At 52.0% G+C, this 14,533-nt stretch overlaps 1 protein-coding gene across 2 annotated transcripts in view; it reads right to left on the bottom strand.

Moving 5' to 3' along the window:
• The window catches only part of Tbc1d9b (TBC1 domain family member 9B), a 39,077-nt gene that overhangs the window by 3,441 nt on the left and 21,103 nt on the right, over positions 1–14,533 (bottom strand). Inside the window, exons 8-19 of one of the 2 annotated variants that reach the window (XM_005071862.4) lie at positions 13,846–14,007; positions 13,325–13,475; positions 12,265–12,479; positions 11,184–11,301; positions 9,759–10,044; positions 8,334–8,463; positions 8,133–8,231; positions 7,218–7,286; positions 5,377–5,617; positions 4,958–5,023; positions 3,245–3,316; positions 2,928–2,978 (exon numbers count right to left, since the gene is read on the bottom strand). In XM_005071862.4, the coding sequence (XP_005071919.1) occupies positions 2,928–2,978; positions 3,245–3,316; positions 4,958–5,023; positions 5,377–5,617; positions 7,218–7,286; positions 8,133–8,231; positions 8,334–8,463; positions 9,759–10,044; positions 11,184–11,301; positions 12,265–12,479; positions 13,325–13,475; positions 13,846–14,007 (1,660 nt within the window). The remainder of the gene's footprint in view (positions 1–2,927; positions 2,979–3,244; positions 3,317–4,957; positions 5,024–5,376; positions 5,618–7,217; positions 7,287–8,132; positions 8,232–8,333; positions 8,464–9,758; positions 10,045–11,183; positions 11,302–12,264; positions 12,480–13,324; positions 13,476–13,845; positions 14,008–14,533) is intronic. The other variant, XM_005071864.4, reaches the window with a different exon arrangement.

The raw sequence follows: 14,533 nt of genomic DNA, 5'->3' as shown, positions 1-14,533 counted from the left end.
AAAAAGCCCCAACATACTGCTTCCCAGTGAATGATGACATGCATTGTGGAACAAGGTTGACTAATGACTCTGCTGCAAAAAGGTCAAACTCAGGGAGTGATTTCTCCTTTCTGAGACTGTCACACCAACAGAGGGAGCTTTCGTTCAGGACGGTGTTCAGCTTATTGTTTGTTCTTTACATTAACTTATTGTGTGTGAACATACACACCACGGTACATGCAGAGGCCAGAGGACGACTTGCGGGAACTAGTTGTACCATGGGTCCTAGAGACTGATGGGCAGCAAGTGCTTTCCTGCTGAGCCAGCTCGCTGCCCCTTGGCCTTGTTTTCATAAAGGGCTACATTTGCTGACTTCACACACTGTACCGGACATGCATGAATGTGAATTTGAAGTTCTTCAAAAGGTCAACTTCTCTGAGGCAGTGTGGCTGCTGGGGGACCCCAAGTGATGACAGCAGGCAGAGCCCAGCTCTGGACCGGCTCCCTGGACCACGCTGGTAGCAATGAAGCACAGGTTCTTCTTCTTTTTTCTTTTTTTTTTTTTGTTTTTACGAGACAGGGTTTCTCTGTATTGTTTTGGAGGCTGTCGGTCCAGCCTGGCCTCGAACTCACAGAGATTCACCTGCCTCTGCCTCCCGAGTGCTGGGATTAAAGGCGTGCGCCACCACCGCCCGGCCTGAAGCACAGGTTCTTACAGTGGACTAGGATTCCTGTTGCTTCAGGGCTGTGTGGGGCCCGAGGACAGTCTGTGTACCCCACGGCCTCTCCTAGAAGGTAGGACAAGCTTAGGGCATCCTGGTCTGAGGCGTAACTTTGAGTGTAACAAGCTGCACTGGCCTCTTTAACTTGTATTTTTCTTTCCTTTTTTACACAGGTTTCACAATGTAGCCCTGAATTCAGTGAACTTGCCACATAGACCAGGCTGCCATCAAAGTCACAGAGATCTGCTTGCCTCTGCCACACAAGTTATAAGATGAAAAGGTATGTCACTGCTCCTGGTATAATTTATATTCTTCTTTTATACATAAAAAATATATTTGCCAGGTGATGGTGGTATATGCCTTTAATCCCAGCACTTGGGAGGCAAAGGCAGGCTACATCTGTGAGTTCAAGGCCAGCCTGGTCTACAAAGCAAGTTACAGAACAGCCTGGACTGTTACACAGAGAAACCCCGGTTTCAAAAAACAAACAAACAAAAAAAGAAAAATTATTTTATTGGCATGGCTGTTTTATCTGCATGTGAGTATGTATGCCATGCACATACCTAGTGCTCACAGAACCAGATAATTGCATCAGAGCCACTGGAACTGGACTCACAGATGGTCGTGAGCTGCAATGTGACTGTTGGGATCAAATTCAGGTCCTCTGGAAGAGCAGCCAGTGCTCTTAACCTCTAAACATCTCTCTGGCCTTTCTAAGTTATGATCTTGAAATTAGGTCATGTTCAAATTCAAGTAAGTTTGCAACACTGTCTGTAGGACAGTGATAACTTAGGACACACTATTTTTATTTTCCCTTTAGTGTCACTTCCTTTATGTATATCACTTACCTGGGGAAATGACTTGCTTTTGTTATAGTTTACCTTTTTCTTCTTAATTACCTGGGACAGAACTTGGAGCTATTTATAACCTAGGCAAGAGTTCTAGCATTGAGCTACATTCCCAGGCCTTATACTTAAAATTAATTTAAAAAATTATTTTTGTTGTTGTTACTGTTTTTTTTTTGGGGGGGTGGGCCTTTCAAGACAGGGTTTCTGTGTGGCCCTGACTGTCCTGGAACTTACTCTGTACACCAGGCTGGCCTTGAACTCACATAAATCTGCCTATTTCTGCCTCCTGAGAGCTGGGATTAAAGGCATGAGCCTTTACACACTTGGCTTAAAATTTACTGTGTGCATGTGTATACGGGTGTGCATGCCAGGAAGTGTGTGTAGGCTGGAAGATAATTGGTGTGAGTTGTACTCTGCTTCCACCATGTGGACTCTGGGGATGGGATTTAGGTCGTCAGGTTTGATAGCAGACCATTCTTTTTTTTTTTTTTTTTTTGGTTTTTTCGAGACAGGGTTTCTCTGTGGCTTTGGAGGCTGTCCTGGAACTCCCTTGGTAGTCCAGGCTGGTCTCGAACTTACAGAGATCCACCTGCCTCTGCCTCCAGAGTGCTGGGATTAAAGGTGTGCGCCACCAACGCCCAGCCCAGACCATTCATTTTTAAAAATTCACTGTAGATACGCTGGCCTGGGCCCCGGTTTCTCGAGACTGCCACCTTGGCCTCTATCTAGAGCATCAGGATTAGGGGCATGCACCATTATGCCCCAGGTTCCATCCCCAGCACACATGATAGAACCCAAGGTCTTACATGTGAACCAAGCGCTCAAACACTGAGCTACACTCCCAGCCCTTAAGGGTCAGTTTCATATTATTCATGTCCAACTCAACTGCTGAACCCCAGGTAGGGCCCAGGATGGCCCTTCATTTTGTCAGATATTACCAATGACTTTTACAGGCTGAGTCCTAACAGGCACTCAACATACGATTTCTGTAATGAGAAAATCCCGTGAAGCTTGACGATGTCTCCCAAGGGGAGCGTTTACCACTGCCCTGGTCTCTGCTCTCCCATCCTGTACCTGCCTCCCACAGTCACAACAGCAGCATTCTGCATCCCTTTCCTATGAACAGGAATGTCGGGTGTGGTTGTGGAGGTGATGCCCTGGCTTGCTCCGTGTCTAGAACGGTGTTAAGTGTACCCTCATCATTAACCACCCAGAGCAGACTGCCCATCGGAAGCAGCTTGATTCTAGGTTGTTCTCAGGATTTATCCCCACAGGATGAAGTTCCAGAGTCCCCGGGGCATAAAAGCTTCCAGGCTTCTGAATAGAGGAAGACAAAGCCTAGAGGCATAGGGGTCACCCCTGCCCTCCAGGGACTGACCTTGTGCCTCCCAGGGCAGGAAAAGATCCAGATCTGAGGCCAGAGGAGATGCTGGAAGGGACAGCAGAGGATGCGTAGAGAGGGCAGAGGGAGAAGCCAGGTCCAGGGAGACAGAGATGCAAGAGAAACAACGGTTGAGAACATCTACAAAACAACCTGGCCCAGGAAGTGTTGCAGAGCCTTCCTAGGGAGCACCCCAGGGTGGCATTCTCCCTGAGTCCACAGTGGGACTGCTGGCTCCCTGCCTAGGCCCCATGCAAAGCCTGGGGGCTGCCGACCCATGGCTGGCTGTGCTGGGTGTCTCAGCAATGGCTCACCTTCTGAGGGGCTATCCTCTGTGAAGTAATGGGTGGCCTCCAGGGCTGACTCCGCTTCCTCCGGGATCAGAGCTGTGTTCCAATAGAAGGACAGGTGAAGACGCTGATTTCTAGTCAAAGTAGAAAAGGCCACTCTCCCCCAGGCATGGTCCACCAGGCTGAATGCCTTCTACTGTGACACCTGACATTTTAATAGGTGGTCACATTCTGGTTTTCTCTGAGAGAGTGCCTCACCCTGTAGCACAGGAGAGCCTCTAATTCTCAACCCTCCTGAGGCAGGATCACAGAAGTGCTTGGCTTACTAGTTTGATTTGGACAATGTGGGTTTTTTTTTTTTTTTGCAGGGGGTGCTGGGGAATGAACCCTAGGTTTCCCATGTTAAAAACTTATTCTATGGTTGAGCTATGTCCCAGCACAGATAGTGTGTATGGGGATTCAGTGCGTGTGCTGGGTAAGAATGTAACCCATATGCCCAGGGAGCCGGGTGAATTTATCTACCTCCCACCACATGATGACCTGGCTCGGAAAGTCTCTTCTGGAGCATTCTACTGTATTCTGTGGCAATTGCACCATATCAATCATCCTAGCCTGTCTCACATCTGCGTTTGCCGCCACTGGCTGACTGGAGCCTGAGGTTGCAGATCCCCAAGGCTGTCTGTACATGTAATCTCACCAGTCCTGTTGTATGGAGGGGGTGGGGGACAGAGGTTGGGCAAGGAAGGGTTAACAGGCCAAGCACCCCAATACCTGGATGAAGCTGGCTAAGGAGGCTCGGGTGTGGGGGAGCCAGTTCTCTGATGCAGCCCAGGCCGTTCAGGTCTCACCAGCTGCAAGCTAGCCTCACGTGAGAACTGAGTGCCAAGAGCTCCTTCGGCTCTGCCAGTAGAGCAATCACTGCACACGGTGAGAGGCTGAGGTGTGCAAGGGGAGTGTGAGGGAACCCTTGCGGTCTACAACTCACTCACGCAGGGCCAGTTCTGAAGGCAGACACTGAGGATTGCTCAGGGGGAGGTCCTAGTCAAGAAAACTGGCAACCTGGGGCGGTTCCACCAGAGGAAGCAGGGCGTCCTGCAAATCACTGTCATCGTTTTTGTATCTGGTTCCTGCTATGGGAAGCGCCTTAGTGGCTCTCCCTACGGCCACTCTGCTGAGCCACGCAAACTCTGGTCACACACGCAGGATGCTCGGGCCATGTGTTGGCCAGCTTCTGTGAGCCGCCCCCCAACTTGGCTCAGACCAGCTACCCGCAGGAAACATTCCATCCTAAGGACAGCCCCAGCACCACTGAGAGGCCGGAAGTGGGACCCCTGTCATGAGGCTGTGTGACAGGATCTGCAGGTGGCCTTGGCAGTACCCCAGACTGTCCTGGGATAAACAGGAACCTTTGGTTAATGTTCCTTTAAGAACAAAGAGTGTAGGGCCCAGGGTTACACTGGCACCTCCATCATGGCCTTCTGCCCTGATGTGGATTCTGGATCATGCTGCCCTGCCTGATGAGTTGATTGCGGTTTCCAGAAGCCCCTGGAATCTTCTCTCACGCCCTTTCCCCACCCTTGGCCTGTGCTCAGACCACAATCCAGGATCTCAGCCCCAGCCCCTCCCTTCCACCTAGCTCACACTCCTGGATACACCCTTCCCCGAGGTATGCTGGTAGTTCAGGGGACAGCTGAAGGGCCCAGGGAGGCCCACGGCAGGAGGCCTGAGGACACTCACCTGGGGGCAGGTGCAGCTTGTAGAGTGCTTTGAGCTTCTCGGTGAGGTCTCCGTGGTACATCCCACCTGTGGAGCAAGGCCAAGGAGGGGGACATGCTTGGCAGGAAGGCTCCAGGGACACACTGCAGGCTGTGTCCCATACCCTTCCTGTGGGTTCTAGTGGAGATTCCAGTCTGGGACAGCCTGGTTCCTCCCTAGTTAGGTCTCTAGGAAGGCTCAAACAAGCCCTGGGCCTCCTGCTTCCCTCGGGCCCTATGGAAAAGCTTAGCCTTCTCTGGGGCCAGAGCCTCAGACTGATGGAGAGGGACAGTAGAAGAAACTGCTGAGCTGTCAAAGGCAAGGGCTCAAGACCGCCCTCTGCTGGCCACAGGAGGGACAGACGCACTGGCTGGTGCTTGAAAGATGGGTGAGACACTCACTCATCCCTGTCACAAACTCCTTGAAGTTGATCAGTGAGTCCTTGTTTTGGTCCAGGAGGCGGAACATGCGGCCTGCCAGAACAGGCGTGTGAGAGCCACAGGCCCAGGGTGTCAGGCTGGCAAAGAGCTCCCGAAATTGGCTGGCATCAATCCGGTACTGCTCCAGGTAGGGCAGGCTGGGGTCCCGGTGGATGGCGGCTGAGCGGCTACCACCCCAGTACTGGCTTGCCAGATGCTTGGCCTGCAGGGGATACCGTCTGGTGAGATGGCTTTGGGGCCCTGGCTCTCAGGGTGACCAGGGTGCTAGAGTGATGAGCACTGGCCAGATACCTCAGCTTACAAGACCCCTGACCTTGGTGCACAGCAGAGGAGCCAGACAGGTCACATGGACTCCACTGTCCAACAGTGTGGGCCACCTTGGGAACTGAACCCCAGGTAGCTGGAAAGCACCCACAGTCTCAGCACTCAGGAAGCTGGGGCAGGAGGATCAACTGACCTCTGCGTCCAGTTTGAAGCAAGTTTGGACAGCACAGAGAAAACCCAGCTCAAAAACAAACAGAATAAAACACCCAACTAACTTACTCTAACAGTCAACAAACCAACCACCAAAACCCTAACCCAAACCAAGCAGAGGACAGTGTGAACTTTTGTCCTGGCCTTTCCCCCAGTGTCCTTCCCCCTCCTTTTAGTGAATCTGAGTTTTGTGTACAGAAACTCTCCTGACTCATCCCCAGGGTAGGGATTACAAAGCTGCCTTGTGATCATTCGGCAGCCCTGGTCTGGCAACCCAAACTATCCTTAGTCAGAGCACCTAGGTTGAGTCATGCCAATGACTGATCTGTGTCTTGTGCTAAAACTACTTGGAAAGAAAAATTGTTCCCACTGGAGTCACTGAAAGCATGACCCAGGAGCTGTCCAAGACAGTTCTGTCTATCACTCTAACGGGAAAAGCAGCCCAGGCATTAACAGAGAAGGAGCAGGGGCACAGCGGGTTCAGCACCTGACCCAGCCATGCCTGAAGCTGCGTAGCTTTGGGTGGATGCATTCTGTCTTCTACGTGATGTTTGTCTGAATGGTTTTTGGTTTTGTTGTATAAGAGTGCCCTATTGGAGCTCAGTCAGTAAACTACTTGCCATGCAGGCATGAGGACCTGACTTTGTTCCTTAGAGCTAGCATAAAAAAGCTGGGTGTGTGGGGCTGGCAAGAGAGCTCAGGGAATAAAGGTGCTTGCTGCCAAATGAGGTGTCTTGAGTTTGATCCCTGGGACACACAGTAAGAGGAGAGTACCTAGTCTTCTGACTTCTCTACAAGCACCATGGCATACATGCATGCACACAATAAATAAGTAAATGTAATAATGCCTTCAATTCTAGCATTTGGGAGGTAGAGAGAGGCAGATCTCTAAGTTTAAGGCCAGCCTGGTCTACAGAGTGAGTTCCAGGAAATCCAGGGATACTCAAGAGAAACCCTGTCTCAAAAATACACAAAACAAAAACAAAACCCAAACCAAAAGCAAAACCAACCAAAACCAAAGCTGCATGTGGTAGTGTGTACTTGGAATCGCGATGCTGTGAGGTGCAGGCAGGAGGAGCCCCAGGGCTCACTGGCCAGCAGCCTAGCCTACTGGGTCAGCTCTTGGCTAGCGAGAGACCTGTCTCAAAAACATGGTAGATGGCTCCAGAGGAGTGACAGCTGAGGTGTTCTGTCACTCTGTTGTCTAAATGCCAATTCTACCACAAACGGTCCACAATAACTGCGACTGAGAACAACGGATTTCCCAGCTAGGTCACACTTAGCAGACTAGATGGGGAACTCCACCCGCCCTCGTGTTTGGCTGTCACCTTGAACACCATGTAAAGATCCTCCAGCTCTTCAATGGAGAAGCCAATGTCCCCTGGTATGGCTCGGACCTGGAAGGAAAGAGGAGATGGTGGTACTGGAGGCCCCGAGGGCCTGCTGCACTGCAAACAGGCTTGCTCTGGGAGAGATCTCACGTGGACAAAGGGTACCATCTGTCCTTTTGCTGTCACCAGTGGCCAAGCACAAGAAGGTGGGTCTGCACATACGTGTTCGCCCTTTGACACACCTGCCAGTCAGCTCCCACTCCCTGGGGTGGGCACTAGTGGGGCTCATTTTCACCTGAAGGACCCACTGAGGGACACAGGGGATGGACTGGCTACTTAGTTCCAGCCACCAGGTGTCCTATAGCTTGCCAGTCAGGTCTTTTTTACCTCAGTTAGTCAGGGCTGGTCGTGTCTGTAAGCAAAGTGCCTTGAGTGTCCTATAACCCTGAAGGGAGGGTTGGAAATATGGAGGCAAAGTTGAGAGGTCCCTGACTCCAGGTTTAAACAGAGCATGGAGTGGCAGAGATAGTACGCCCTCTGCAGAGACGAGGACAAAGGCTTCAGGGCAGGGGCTTTCAGTGTGGGCTGGGCAGAGTGGTGGAGTGTCACTGTCCAGAATAGAGGTGAAGACCAGTCAGGGAGGACTTAACCCGGAAGGTCCTAGTGTGCAAGGTGAAAGAGACAATCTCTACTAAGTGACCAGGGCCTCTCCCTTTCTCCCCAAACTAGTACCCACACTGCATCCTAGCCATGACACAGGTCCGAAGGTAGGGCAGGGATGGGGCACAAGTTGAACCCTGCACCCTGCTTAGGGAGGGTGGGGCTGGAGAGGGCACTAGAAGTCATCCACTGAGGCCAGCCCTGCAGCCCCTTGGCACCAGAGGTTACCACTGCCTTCGACAGTGACCATACCACGCTTCTCTTGGCTGTGTCTTCCAAGGACTGGATCACCTTCAGCCTCTGTTTAAACCGCATCTGTTCAATGTCGTCAGCCCTCAGGCTGCTGAACTTCTACAAGCCAAAGGAGAATCGGTGAGACCAAAGGCAGAGGGGGCAGCCCCAGCCACACCTGCTTGTGTTCACCCAAAACCAAAGGCCCTGCTGGAAGCTGACCTCATAGGACACTTTCAGGAGGTCAAAGATGTCCACCTCTGCAGGAGGGTCATCTCCACTAGTCAGCAAAGCATGAAGGTGCGGGATAGGCGGAGAAATGCTCTGTTTGTTGACCACATTGTCCAGGTATCTGCAAAGATCAAAAGACAGCAGTATAGGTCCCCATCACCCACAGTCAAGCCCTAGGGCAGAGCTCAGGCCTGGGAATCCTGCAAGAAGGTGCTGGTGTCTGTTGAGGCCTCTATAAGGCTGGGAGCTCCCATCAGGGTAGCAGAGAAAATACTTTGCTGCCCACTCATGCCTGAGCACTAACCCTGAGGATGCTGGGCTGACTTCTAGTGGCCTGTGGAGTTGGAGTCCAGAGTCTGCCTAGTTTGGGCGACAATGTATTCCCTGTCTGGTGAGTAACCAAGGTCTGGCCAGAGAAAACCAGGCAGTGTACAGTTTCTCCAGGAACAGGGTCTTTCTCTGACTGGTTAGTTTGGGCCAGTCAGGTCTTCCCACCCTCCTAGGGTGTCCAGGATGAGTCTGACACTCAGGCAAAAAAGGCTTTCTGGTCCCAGTGGACATACTCCAAGAGTCTTTAACATCAGGGATCAAGAGTCACATTAGCTAGGAGGTAGAACAACCCCACCAATTCTGCAGGGTCCCTCCAGCCCTGGGCTGGCTCTGCAGGCAAGAACAGTGTTTCAAGCTTGAGCATAAGGGCAAGTGTCAGGACAGGCACGGAGTGAGCTGAAAGCCAGGCTGGGGACTTGGGAGGATCCTTTGTGCAGAGAAACCATGAAACGTTTTTTTCCCTATGTCCAGGAAAAGGTCAGACCTGACTGGAATCCTGTGGCGTATGGGAGAGACTGGAATGGAGACCACCTGATGAAGCAGGCTCTGGGCTCAGAAAGGGTCTGCCATGTGCTAAGGCAGCTGGGGGTCAGGGTATAGGAGGCGGGGATGGGTGAGTGCTTGAGGAGGCCAGGGTGAGTCTAGCTTTGTGACAGCTCACTTAGATGCCTGACAGGCCCTGTGTGATCTGCTCTATCCTGGGCATGGTGCTGCTGAGCTTTGGGAAACAAGAGCTTCCTAGCCCCGGCTACAGGTCAGGTTTCCTTGCGCCGCTGTCGCCTGACCATCACCACAGGCATCACCACTGGAGATCTCTGCTTCGGGTCAATTCCCCATGACCATATAGCTGAGTGGCAGCCTGCAGTCCAGTATACTCAAGCCCACTGGCCTCTCTCTTCTGTTTGCTCCCAGCTCTCAAAACCTCAGTAGCACCTCGTCCCACTAGGACCCCTGTCTCCTGCCCCTGGCTCATCTCTTGACCTAGTCTATACTTGGAGCACAGCACAGGATGCTGGCTTAGGGCTGGGGAGGGGAGGAGCTGTGCCGCCAGCTCCTCAGAAGCAGGAGCAGCCCCACGATGGTCACCTGCCCAGCACGGTCATGGCCTCGCCTTCGTCACTGCAGTCCAGCAGCTGGTCCATGTTGGCATCCAGCACAGCCAGGGCTACCTGCAAGATCACCTTGATGCCCTCATAGAAAAAGCAGTCAACAATGACCACGGCGCTCTCGAAGGGCATGACACTGAGGAACAGGGTCAGGAACCAGGACAGTGAGATGCTGGAGATCACCCCCAGCTCCTGCATCTTCTCGGACAGCCGGGGCAAGATGTCTCTTGTGAGCTCTTCGAAGATGCCTTGGTCGACGAGGGCTCCTGAGGAAGGCACAGCAGACTGAATATGAGCACAGTCCGGGGGCTTGAGCAGACACCCTGTAGAATACCAGGGCCTGGGGTACAGGGACACTATCTGTTCCTGTCCAACCTCAACCCTGCCAGCTCTGCTACATTGAGGGCCAGAGGGGTGTGCATATGTAGAAAAGAGAAAAAGTAGCTTTGTAGCCATTCTATGTATAGCTTCCATACCACTGTATGAAAGGAAGTATTTGTTCCAATATACAGTGGTTCCTTGTCATCCATGAGAGTGCTTCTAGCATTCCCTCAGATACTAAAATTCCCCGGTGCTCAGAGCAGTTTCAGAACCCACGCACACCTCTTGTACACTGTAAGTTACTTCTGGGTGACATAATACCTACTATAGTGTAACACTATGAACAGCTACACAGCTGTCATGTACTGTGTAGGGAAGGACAATAAGGGATGGATCTGTGCATTTCTGGTCAGTGCTTGGCTGAATTCACAGACACAGAGCCTATGGATACAGCAGGCTGACTCTTGGGAAATGCTGATTTTACCCTTCTAGAAACAAAAAAAGTAAGCAGTGGCCCAGTGAACATAGTGAAGCTGAAGGACCCCATTGGCTACCCGAGACACCAGACAGCAGAGGACAGCCAAGAGCTAAACAGACATGCTGAAGTAGATCAGTAAGCCGATTTCCTTTTAACAACAAAGGTTTTAGTGAATATGAGTGCCTAGAGTAGCCGCTGGGCCACCAGGACACAGGGTAGACTATAGACTCTAGTTCTGATACTTGACATTTCTATAGCAAAGAGACGGGAAAGCTGGATGGAGATCTGGGCTCTAGGTGAACTCTAAAAACCTACAGGATGTATGTTATGCTCTGACTCTCGTTCTGGCCATCCTGGAAACCCAGTAAGTCTGGGTGGAAGCTGGGCCTGGAGGCAGAGGGCTGGGAGTCTGCACTTTTCTTCTTTCTGGCACGATCCCCTTTCAGTTTCTAGTCTGCAAAGTGGGATCCTGCCTGATGGCTGTGAGGTGTAGGAAGAGCCAGTGGGAGCTGTTCAGGGGACAGTCTGCCAGGGGAGGGGCAGTCACACCAAGTGGGACTCGTAAGCAGACGGGATGCTCGGGGAAGGGAGCCCGGTGATACTCACCCACCACCCTGGTGTTGTAGTAGTCAGGCAGCATGCGCTCACATAGGGCCACCAGTAGCCAGAAGGCTTCCTCCTCACTGCCATAGAGCAGGAGCACCGAGGTCACAATGTTCATTGCCTGCCAGGTGAAGACAGCTGAGTGTGTCTGTCTTACACTGCCGGACACAGAGCAGCATGGTCTGCCCCTTCAGGACAGTTCAGAATCCAGCAATAACAAACAGCCCCTGACCAACCCTGAGGAATTTGCCAACAAGCCAATTTGTAAGAAATCAATGAGACAGAAACAGTCAGACGGCTCTGACAAAGTGGGTCAGAGAGCATTAGAGAAACATCAGCTAACACTTCCACTGAGTGGGCTGGGTCACCATTGTTTTATTCTTTTTTTTTGTTTTGTTTTTTGAGACAGGGTTTCTGTGTATTGTTTTGGAGGCTGTCCTGGAACTCACTCTGTAGACCAGGCTGGCCTCAAACTCATAGAGATCCGCCTGCCTCTGCCTCCTGAGTGCTGGGATTAAAGGCTTGTGCCACGAACACCTGGCCTGTTTTATTCTTTTAAAAAACTATGTGATTGGGTGTCCACGTGTAGGTGTATAGTATAGTGCTTGCGGAGGCCAGAGACATCCAATCTTCTGGAGTTGTGAGCTGCCTGCGGTGGGTGCAGGAAATCGACTCAGGTCCTCTAGAAGAGCATCACTCTTAGCCTGGAGCCATCTCTACAACCCTTTTCAAACGAGCTGGCAAGCAAACCAAAACCAGTGTCTCACACAGCTCAGGCTGGTCTCCAACTCTCCATGTAGTTGTGGGTCAACTCCTGACCCTCCTGCCTTGGTTTCCCAGGTGTTGAGATTATAGGCATGTGCTACTACTAGGTCTTTGTTTAAGGTATTGCTTTGTAGCCCACAGTAACTTTGAACTAGCGGCAAACCTCCTGCTTCATTCTCCCAAGTGCACAGGCCATCATGCCTGGCCAAGTCACAGCTTTTCTGGGTTAGTTCTTCATCAAGGGTATGGACAGGATCATGTGTGTCAGGTCACCATGGTGGGGGATATTATCCTCGGGGCCCCTGTTAAGTCCCATTACCTGGCAGTAGCCAATAGTAGGGTTTCGGAACGCATAGGCAGTCAGCACCCGCCGAAGCGCAGCGATCCCAAGCTCATTCTGGAAAGCAGGGTGCTCAGGCATGGATCGATGGAGGTCTCGCTCAATCTCTTCAGTGGCCAAGCTGTACTTCCCCATGGACTCCTCTACTAGCTCAGCATAGTAGCCGGGATGGGTCACCATCTCATTCCAGGCCCCTGGGGATACACGGGTGACAGATGTCTTTCTCTTCTTTCTCCCAGCACTTGGGCAGCCATGACAGGGTTGACTGGAGATACAAATGCCTCATGGAAGGGAGAGAACTTTGCGATCAATTGCAAGGTGTGAGGCCAAGTTTCCCTGGTGACCGCTCTGTCTACGACATTCAAATGGCCAGCCAGGCAACAGTGGCACACGCCTTTAATTCCAGCACTCGGGAGGCAGAGGCAGGTGGATTTCTGTGAGTTTGAAGCCAGCCTGGTCTACAGAGTGAGTACCAGGATAGGCTCCAAAGCTACAGAGAAACCCTGTCTCAAAACAACAAACAAACAAAATGGCCTGTCTTTCAGAATGCTCCACGTGGCCAAAGGTATGAATGTTGTCAGAGCTTGTCCCAAGGGAAACCAGCTTTAAGGGACTCTTCTTGCCTTCAATTGTGCTGCTGCCCACGGACACACCGGTGCAGCCATGTACTGCTATGGGCTTGGGCCCTCATGGGCTGGTTCAGGGGCTATGGATGGAACCCAAGGCCTCATGCAAGCTCGCAATATGCTCATCCAGGGCATCAAGCACATAACGCTCTGGGGACTAGGGGGTTGGAGAGATGGCTCAGGGGTTAAGAGCACTGGCTGCTCTTCCAGAGGACCCGGGTTCAATTCCCAGCACCCATATGGCAGCTCACAACTGTCTGTGACTCCCGTTCCAGGGGATCTGATACGCTCACACTCAGGCATATATGCAGACAAAACACCAGTATATATGAAATACAAATAAATTAAAAAAAAAAAGCTGTGGGGACTAGGACTGGCCAAGCCAAGGTTGGGGGCGATGGGACCACACTCACCCGAGAAGAGGAGCCAAAGCTCCCCTCGGAGGCTCTCGGGGATACCCTTCAGGACCAGCTCCCGAGTTTTGGCTGTTCTGTACATGCACATGCCACGCCCATACTCAAAGAAATGGATACGCCACGATTCCTCCTTCATCTTCTCCTTGGCCTGAGAAAGGGAACGTGGGGTGTAGCGCTGAAGAGTCTCATCGCTGAGGCACTGGTGGCAGGTCTCCCACCGCTGTGCAGGGCCAGCAGCCTGCTGTGTAAGTTACCTGTGGAGAGCTGCTCCAAGCTCAGGGTTTAGAGCCATGATGGCACAAGAAGACATGAGGACTCAGCCCCCTCCCCCAGGAAAAGCACGTCCCCCAACACGGGGCAGGCAGAGTGTCTGTCCCCAAGTCCTGGAGCACCTGACTCTGACCAGTGCAGACCAAGAAGAAGGCATGCCTACCCCGACAAGCCCAGAGCTGGCTCCGGCCTTCCTCCCGGGGTCTCAACTCAGGCATGTGTGGAAATGCTGGTACTCTAAGGCTTACCCCTTTGGCACCAAGGTCCTCCATGGGTGAGTTTTTCTGGAAGACTTTGAGCAGGCCCTGGGAAGTAGTCGGAACCTCCTGTGTACTGAAACTCGGTGGGCTGCTGAGGGGAGAGGATGGGCTGGTGGGTGGTTCTGGGGCCTCCTGAGAAGCTGGGAGAGACTAGAAAATACAACACGAGGAAAAGTGCCTCACTGAGATGCCCAGTGGCCTCTGATGTGCACAACCACCCCCAAAATTGAACAAAGATGCCTCCAAGGGTCAGTGGAGCCAAGTACAAGGCTGCAGATGGGGCTCAGACTGCATTTCCTCTCTGGCTGGCCGAAACCAAAGCCACCTCCACTAGCCAGTTGGGGCCTGTCGTGGGCAACTGGCTCTTCCTGGACTTGTGTCCCACGGCATTAAGCACGTAGGAGGATGGCTCCACATTTTGTGTGTGCAGGTCAGAGGACACCTGTGGAGTCAGCTCTGTCCTTCCACCATGTGGACTCCAGGGATTGAACTCAGGTCACCAGGCTTAGCAGAATCTCACCAGCCCTGAGGGTTTTTTTTAGAAGCAGAAAAATTCACCCTCAAATCCTTATGGAATTTCAAAGGATCCTGTTTTTTTCTTTTCTTTTTTTCTTGTGTTTTGTTTTTTATCTATAGCCCTAGAATATATTATGTTTCACCGGAGTATGAGTTTTTG

The sequence above is a fragment of the Mesocricetus auratus genome, unplaced genomic scaffold (assembly GCF_017639785.1).
Source record: "Mesocricetus auratus isolate SY011 unplaced genomic scaffold, BCM_Maur_2.0 Super-Scaffold_100007, whole genome shotgun sequence".
In the NCBI taxonomy this organism is placed as follows: Eukaryota; Metazoa; Chordata; class Mammalia; order Rodentia; family Cricetidae; genus Mesocricetus; species Mesocricetus auratus.
Note: the sequence above shows the minus strand (reverse complement) of the source record. Positions and strands in the feature narration are given on the sequence as shown.